General features: G+C 66.0%; 1 protein-coding gene across 1 annotated transcript; it reads right to left on the bottom strand.

The window, feature by feature from the left end:
• Positions 1–7,536: 7,536 nt before the first annotated feature.
• LOC142004528 (ribonuclease-like) lies at positions 7,537–7,974 on the bottom strand. The gene has a single exon (XM_074982174.1). The coding sequence runs from the start codon at positions 7,972–7,974 to the stop codon at positions 7,537–7,539; it is 438 nt and encodes a 145-aa protein (XP_074838275.1).
• Positions 7,975–8,294: the final 320 nt, after the last annotated feature.

Below are 8,294 nucleotides of genomic sequence, written 5' to 3'. Positions count from 1 at the left end.
CCCCCTCACCACCTGCCAGGTGCTGGTCGGCGCCCACCCGGGCCGCTGCAGCTACCGCGGCCGAACCCACACCAACCGGATCCGCGTCACCTGCGGCCCCGGGGGGCCTGTGCGCCTCGACCAGATGCTGTAGCGCGGGCGCCGGCCGGGTGGGGAGTGGGCACGGCTCCCCCGGGCAGGGGGTGAAAAGTGTGGGGGGGCGGGCGGGAAATTGCATAACCGGTTGCTGGATCTCAGGCTCAGCCAGCTCATTACACGTGTGGAAACCTGTGACGGCTCTTCGTCTGCGCGCTCACACTTGCTGGCTCCAGCCCGAGTCCCTGACGTGGGCCGAAAGGGGCTCTCACATGAACGTAACGAACCAGCCATCGCTTTGCGCCCATTACACAGGCTGGGGGGGATGGAAAGTGGGGCCCGATGGAAGACATTTGCTCAGCCCTGGCCTATTGCACATGGGCAGCCCCTGGGCCTGTTCTGCCCTGGACCTGCCCTCCCAGACAGAGCCCCCCATCAGTCCCCACAGGGGCGGCCCGCATGTCCTCCTACTCCTGGGCCAGCAGCTTGGGGCTGGGCAGGTCCCACGCTGGGGGCTGGTTTCCAGCCACACAAGCAAGACTTCGGGTACCCGCCCCCGAGACCCTCATGGGCTGCCCTTCGCACAGCACAGCCACCCACCCTGCACCCGTTGGGCCTGGGGGACAGGGGGTGGGGAGAAGATGGTCCGGGGGGGCTCTCACTGAGTCGCGGTGTTGAGGGCCACAGGCAGCTCTGCATGGGGCGGGCTGGCCTGGCTGGGCCCTGGCCATGGGTGGGACCTTGCAGGGGACAGCGCCAGCTCTGTCAGCCGCCAGCCCCTCTGTGCCTTGCTGGCTGCTCCCGCTGCCGGCCGTGCCTGCTGGCGGCTGCTGGCGGCTGCTGGCTGCAGCTCTGCTCGGCCCTCTGCAGCTCAGCTTGTCACACTGTGTGATGGGGGGGTGCGTGTGAGACTCAGGCTGGGTGTGTGAGACAGGCAGAGCAGCTCCCAGCGGCTAAGGATGACCCCTGGGCTGTACCCTAGGCTGGCAGGTAACACCTCTGCCCTGAGCGCAGAGCAGGGGGGAGCCGAGCTGGGTTTGAATGGGAGCAGTTAGAAGCTGGGGGAGAGGGAGCTGGAGGGCAGCCAGCCTGGCGAGGGGGGAAGCTACACCCCAGAGGGGCCCCCCTCGGGCTCCTCTCCCCAGGACGGGTTGGAAGGACTGTCTCTGACTGCTGTACTGACGCTTCTGTGAGAAACTGGGCATCTGTTGCCTAATAAACCTCCTGTTGTACCTGCTGAGTGAGAGTCACTCCTGCCAGTGGACGGGGTGCAGGGCAGGGGGACCCCTGAACCCCATCACAGGAGGCTCAGGGTGGGGTTTGGGGTGCAGGTCTCAGGGGGTTATGGAGGCAGAGGGTGGGGGGTTCAGGGCGGGGTTTGGGGTGCAGGTCTCAGGGGGTTATGGAGGCAGAGGGTGGGGGGTTCAGGGCAGGGTTTGGGGTGCAGGTCTCAGGGGGTTATGGAGGCAGAGGGTGGGGGGTTCAGGGCAGGGTTTGGGGTGCAGGTCTCAGGGGGTTATGGAGGCAGAGGGTGGGGTTTGGGGTGCAGGTCTAAGGGGGTTATGGAGGCAGAGGGTGGGGGGTTCAGGGCAGGGTTTGGGGTGCAGGTCTCAGGGGGTTATGGAGGCAGAGGGTGGGGGGTTCAGGGCGGGGTTTGGGGTGCAGGTCTCAGGGGGTTATGGAGGCAGAGGGTGGGGTTTGGGGTGCAGGTCTCAGGGGGTTATGGAGGCAGAGGGTGGGGGTTCAGGGCGGGGTTTGGGGTGCAGGTCTCAGGGGGTTATGGAGGCAGAGGGTGGGGGGTTCAGGGCAGGGTTTGGGGTGCAGGTCTCAGGGGGTTATGGAGGCAGAGGGTGGGGGGTTCAGGGCAGGGTTTGGGGTGCAGGTCTCAGGGGGTTATGGAGGCAGAGGGTGGGGTTTGGGGTGCAGGTCTAAGGGGGTTATGGAGGCAGAGGGTGGGGGGTTCAGGGCAGGGTTTGGGGTGCAGGTCTCAGGGGGTTATGGAGGCAGAGGGTGGGGGGTTCAGGGCAGGGTTTTGGGGTGCAGGTCTCAGGGGGTGAGGGGGCTCAGGGTGGGGTTTGGGGTGCAGGTCTCAGGGGGTTATGGAGGCAGAGGGTGGGGGTTCAGGGCGGGGTTTGGGGTGCAGGTCTCAGGGGGTTATGGAGGCAGAGGGTGGGGGGTTCAGGGAAGGGTTTGGGGTGCAGGTCTCAGGGGGTTATGGAGGCAGAGGGTGGGGGGTTCAGGGCAGGGTTTTGGGGTGCAGGTCTCGGGGTTAGGGAGTTAGGGGGGGCTTAGGGTGGGGTTTGGGGTGCAGGTCTCAGGGGGTTATGGAGGCAGAGAGTGGGGGGTTCAGGGCAGGGTTTTGGGGTGCAGGTCTCAGGGGGATAGGGAGTTAGAGGGGGCTCAGGGTGGGGTTTGGGGTGCAGGTCTCGGGGGGTATGGAGGCAGAGGGTGGGGGTTCAGGGTGGGGTTTGGGGTGCAGGTCTCAGGGGGGATATAGAGGCAGAGGGTGGAGGGGTCCAGGGCAGGGGTTTGGGGTGCAGGTCTCAGGGGGTTAGGGAGTTAAAGGGGGCTCAGGGCGGGGTTTGGGGTGCAGGTCTCAGGGGGTTAGGGAGTTAAAGGGGGCTCAGGGCGGGGTTTGGGGTGCAGGTCTCGGGGGATTAGGGAATTAAAGGGGGCTCAGGGCAGGGTTTGGGGTTCAGGGCTCGGGCATCAGGGAGCTAGAGGGCGCGGAGTGGGCTGGCAGGGGGCGGCGCTGGGGTCCCAGGAGGTCGCTTAGAGGCAGAGATCTCCACCTGGCTGGCTGCGTCCCCCTGCTCCTCTCCCCTCGGCAGGAGGATCTGGTGAGAGACGCGGGCGCGGCCCCTGGGAGGACTCTGCCCCCTGGCCCTGCCGCCCACCGGCCTGGCCCAGCGCTCGGCCCCGTCCAGCGACTACGAGCGCTCGGACGTCCCAGAGAGCCGCCCCCGCCCGGGCCAGAGCCACCGCGGCTTCATGCTGAGCAGCCTGGGCCTCCCCGTCGACGCCGGCGGCACCTTCATCCACGCCCGCGCCAGCCGGACCTGCGCCGTCTGCAGCCGGGCCGGGGCGGCCGCCCACGGGCCGCAGCCTGCGACAGCCGCCGGCCCTGCCACCTCGCCGCCTGTTCTGCCGCGGTCCCACCCGGCACTGCCAGTACCGGGAACGGGCGCGGAACCGCCACACCCGCCCGGCCCGCAACCCGCACCGCGAACCCGCGCGCTCGGTCAGACTCCTGTACAGCCGGCGCTGTCCCCTGCCTGGCCCTTCCGGGCAGGGCCCCCCGGCGGTCCCCGGGCCGGCGGCTTGGGGCTGGAGGGGTCCCACGGGTGGGCTGGTTCCTGGATGCCCCAGTAACTCTGCGGGTGTCCACCTCCGCCTGGCTGCCTGAGCCCCGCGCCCGCCTTGCTGGGTGCCCCTGGCACAGCAGAGCCGCCCCCTCCCCATGCGCCCGTTGGGCCGGGGGGGCAGGCGTGGGGAGAAGATGGTCTCTCAGTGTGTTTTGTTCCCTCCTGCTTCCTGCAATAAACCCCTTCCCAGCAGTGTGCCCAGTTGCTGTGTTCGGGGCCGGGGCTCGTTAGGGCTCTGCGTGTGGCAGGCTGGCCTGGCTAGGCGGGGCCGGGCGCTGGCCGTGGGGTGGGACCTCGCGGGGGGAACAGACCCCACAGTGGAGGGGTGCCCTGTGCAGGCTCGGGGCGGTGTCCTATGAAGGGGGGACACTTCCCCCAGCACAAACGTGCCCTTATGGCTGGTTCTGGGCTCTGTCGGGGTTCAGGGCCCCACAGCCATTTGCTCCCAGGGTGTTTCCCTGCCCGACCCGGAGTTCGGCGTGAGCCTGGCCGGTGCTGGGCGTCTGGGGCGGTGCCTCCGGCAGGGGAGTTACCCAGAGATCTGTCCCCCGCAGGCCAGGCCCAGCGGCCGGCGTCTGCCCACCCGCAGAGGGACGCCGGTGCTCACACCCCCCGAGAGTGCAGGGCTGCGTCGCTGGGACCCGCACAGTCGGGGAGCCGCCCCCGGCCCGCACCGACGCCCCGCTGAGGGCAGGCAATGGCTCGCGGCTCGGCATGCCCAGGGAGCCGTCCCCCCTGGTGTGGGGCAGGGTGGGCCCAGATGTGTACGAGCACCAGGGGGGCCTTGTCTGGGGAGATGGTAAGGGGGCACGGGGAGCTGAGCACTGGGGCGGTCGAGCCGGAGAGATTCAAACGTCCCCAGCTCATAGCAGCGCACCCACAGCCGGCAGCGTTGCTTCTGCGGGCGGTGTACACGTCCAGCGTGCAGAACAACAGTTATTCTGCGCACAGGGGGAAATACGAGGGCGCCCTCGTGGAGGCCCTGGGAGGGAGGAGACGGGGGGAGTGGCAGGGCACACGTGGGGAGCACCCAGGGGTCCGGGGGCAGGAGCAAGGAGCCCAGAGGGGGCAGGGTTGGTGAGTGCCCAGGCCCTCCTCCTGCCAGGACACACGACACGGCACGGCACCTGGGGCTCTCTGCCGGCACATTTCCCATCGCCCCTCCCAGCTCTTGAGCCGTTGGGTGGAAATTTTCCCTCCTAAGGTTAGCTGCCCCACGCCCGTCCCTCCCCCGTCCCTCTGCCAGCGTCCTGTGGGGCTGGCGGGTGTGAAAGCAGCTTCCCCGTTGTGCGTGGAGTCCCCCCAGCCCAGCCGCAGCCCCGGAGCTCAGGGAGAGAGAGGGGATGGTGGCCAATGCCTGCCTCATCCCAGCCACTAAGTGGCATTGGGTGGGGTGGGGGCGCGGGGTCATTTCCTCTTCGGGGGTGACCCACCGTCAGGCCTGGGGCTGCTGAGGCCCCGGCAAGGGCCTGGGATTTTGCCGACACTGGGTTAGAAATTAGCCGACCGCGTTGGGACCTGCCATGTCGTGGCCCTCCGGGGCTGCCGGGGTGGGGTACCAGCCCCCTCCGGAAAGCAGTGCGGGGGGAAGTAGCACACTGACTTTCCAGTGCCTCGGCCGTGGCAGAGCGTGTTCCGTTCCACCTCTGACCGGGGCGTCTTCTGCCCCTGCCCGGGGCTGCCGGGGTGCGATCAGCCCACCAGTAACCGGGAAAGGGCCTCCGCACCCAGGGGCAGGTTTCACAACCTCAGGGCCCCAGGCTGAGCCTGGGGAAGTCGGGGCAGGAGGTGTCAGGCCACAGGCTGGGAAATTCACCACCCCGGGGGCGTAAGGTGTAACAGTCTGACCAGTAGGGCTTCTCCAGCCATTTCGAGGGGCCGAGAGCTTGTCTGCAGCCGGACGAAAGAGCTGCTTCAAGTCACATACTCACATCCCAGCACAACAGTAGCTTATCAGGCTGGTAAGAAGACCACATCCTAGCACCATCCACTGTTAAACGGATCGCAAGTGGGCAAAGAAAGCTTAATTAACAGCATTTCCTCTGGCAGGCAACGACGTAGCAATGGCTGAGGTGGGACCAGCGTTCTCTGACGATTGTCTTCACTTTCCTACCGTTTTCTGTACATCCTCTGGCTGGTTTCTAATTGCTCCCGTCTGCTGTATAATTAATTTTGTTAGGTGTAAATCAGTGAAGGCGGTGGGCTCTCACTGGGGAGGTAATTCTGTTTCCCTGGGCTATGATTGGTTAGTGAAATTGTACTAAAATAAAAAAGCAGGAAAGTAGATGGTCTCAAGAAAGGCGGAGGGCGACCAAAATAACTAGGGGGCTGGAGCATATGACCTATGAAGAGAGGTTGAGGGAATTGGGACTGTTTAGTCTGCAGAAGAGAAGACTGAGGGGGGACTTGATAACAGCCTGCAACTTACCGAAGGGAGGCTGGAGAGAGGCTGGAGAGAGGCTGTTCACAGTGGTCACGGATGGCAGAACATGGAACAAGGGTCTCAAGTTGCAGTTGGGAAGGTCCAGGGTGAACATTAGGAAAAACTTTTTCACGAGGAGGGAGGTGAAGCATTGGAATGGTCGACCCAGGGAAGTAGTGGAGTCTCCATCCCTGGAGGTGTTTAAGTCTCCGCTCGACAGAGCCCTGGCGGGGCTGATCTGATGGGTTTGGTCCTGCCTAGGGCAGGGGGCTGCACTCGATGGCTTTTTCAGGTCTCTTCCAGCTCCATTGTTCTATGATTCTGTGACCCTGGGAATTGGGTCTGTCCCATGAAAGTTCATCACCCAATAAATTATTTTGTTTGTCTTTGAAGTGCTCCCGGACTGCCTCTGTGTTTTGACAGAATGCAGCCGAGCACGGCTCCCTCCCTGCTGCTTGCACTAAAATAACTGGTGAAAGTGTAGCTAAGCAGGACTCAGTTTCACTACTTAAAAACTGGGGTCACAGAAGGGAGAAAGGGGAACGGAACCGCTAGCAGGAGGGAGGGAGGAAGGAGCACCCAAGACCCCCCACCCAGGCCCTGAGGTGCAGCAAGCAGCATGCAGAGAGTGACTGTCTGTCCCGGCAGTGGCAGCCTGCCTGCCTTACCAGGACTGGCGAGCATGACCCTGTGTGCTGAGCCTGGGTTCTGCTTTCCTGGCAATTGTCCGTAACTAGCGAGTAGGAAGATTGCTGCGTAGGGCGTTTCCAGTGGCACAGACCTGCACACCGCAGGGCATTACGCCCTGAGCCCTGGGAGCTGGCTAAGGTGGGAGTTAAATGAACAGGGTCACGCCGTGAGCCCCACGGATTGGGCAAAGGTGTGTGCGTCCCTGAGTGCGGAAGGGAGGAGAGATCTGTGCAGGTAACGAAGGGCAGCTGGAGGCGGTGGGCAGGACGTGTGCGGGTGCAGAGCCCAGAGCCAGCTCCGGGGGCACGGCCCCAGCGGCGGAATACCCCGGCCCCCAGCCTCTGCAGCGCTGCGGGGGACGCCTGGCTGGGCTCCTCCCGTCACAGACAGGCTGCGCTCAGGTGTGTCTCCTGGCGGGAGGGTCAGAGTGTGCCCCAGTGTTCCCGTCACACCCCTCCCCCACGGCCTGGACCCTGCATGGGGCGCCCCGCCCCCCCAACCCTATAGTTGCCTTTCCCCAGCCAGGCCAGCCCGCCCCACGCAGAGCCCTCAGGGGCCCCGGCGCCGAACGCACGGCTCGGTGCGCTGCTGGGAAGGGCTTTATTGCAGGAAGCAGCTGGGGAACAAAACTCAGCAAGAGCCCCCAGGGTCCCCCCAGGACCATCTTCTCCCCACACCGGCCCCCCAGGCCCAACGGGTGCAGGGAGGGTGTCTGTGCCGTGCGAGGGGCACCCGGGGAGGTGGGCACCAGGCTCTCGGCGCCAGTCGGGGATCTGGTGCCTGCTGTGTCACTGGGGTGGCCGAGAACCAGCTCCTGGAGTGGGACCCCAAGCTGCCGGCCTGGGGGTGTTGAGATGCTGGACGTCCCCGTGGGGACTCCTGGGGGGCCCTGCCCAAGAGGGGCAGCAGGGACCCAGCGCCAGAAGCCGTAGGGCCAGAGGCTGCCCGGGAGCCTAGGGGAGCAGCCCCCGGCCGACGCCGGCCTTACAGCACTCTGATGAAGCGCACGGGCCGCCCCCCGCGACACTCCAGCCGGACCCTGCGGCGCTGGGGCACACCCGTATAGAGGCACCGGTGCGGGCGGGGGGTCGATCTGAGCTGGCAGGTGGTGAGGGAGATGGGCCTGCGGCTGTCGCACTCCTGCCGGTTGCAGATCCCAGCTAGGGGGTGGCAGACGGACCGCAGCTTGCGGCTGCTGGCGTGGAGGAAGGTGTGGCTGAGTTTGCAGATACTGAGCATCCAGCTCAGGCGCTCCATCACCAAGTCACAGTAGCCCTGGCCGGGCGGGGGGCGGGTCCGGGGGAAATCCACGTGCTCCGCAACAAACTTCCAGTAGCTCTGGGGTGCAGTGAGCTGGGCCAGGCCGGCGCCCAGCAGGACGAGGGGCAGCAGGAGCAGGGGGAAGAGACCCCCGGGGGCCATGGCTGCGGCTGGCACTGAAACCACCTGCTGGGGAGACAGACGGAGACAGAGCTGGGGGGGATCTGCCTCCTCCGTGCAACCTCCTGGGACCGACCCCCAGACCTGCCAGCTCCTGGTACTCCTAACACTTGAGTACCGCGACCAGGATCAGGGCCCCGTCGTGTCGGGCGCTGCCCAGACCCTGGCCGAGATCAGGGCCCCGTCGTGCCGGGCGCTGCCCAGACCCCGGCCGAGATCAGGGCCCCGTCGTGCCAGGCGCTGCCCAGACCCTGGCCGACATCAGGGCCCCGTCGCGCCGGGCGCTGCCCAGACCCCGCCCA

Source organism: Carettochelys insculpta, chromosome 32 (assembly GCF_033958435.1).
Source record: "Carettochelys insculpta isolate YL-2023 chromosome 32, ASM3395843v1, whole genome shotgun sequence".
Classification (NCBI taxonomy): Eukaryota; Metazoa; Chordata; order Testudines; family Carettochelyidae; genus Carettochelys; species Carettochelys insculpta.
This window is presented reverse-complemented; position numbering and strand designations above follow the sequence as displayed.

Coding starts and splice junctions, on each gene's coding strand:
- LOC142004528 (XM_074982174.1), bottom strand. CDS start 7,974: ATGGCCCCCGGGGGTCTCTTCCCCCTGCTCCTGCTGCCCCTCGTCCTG.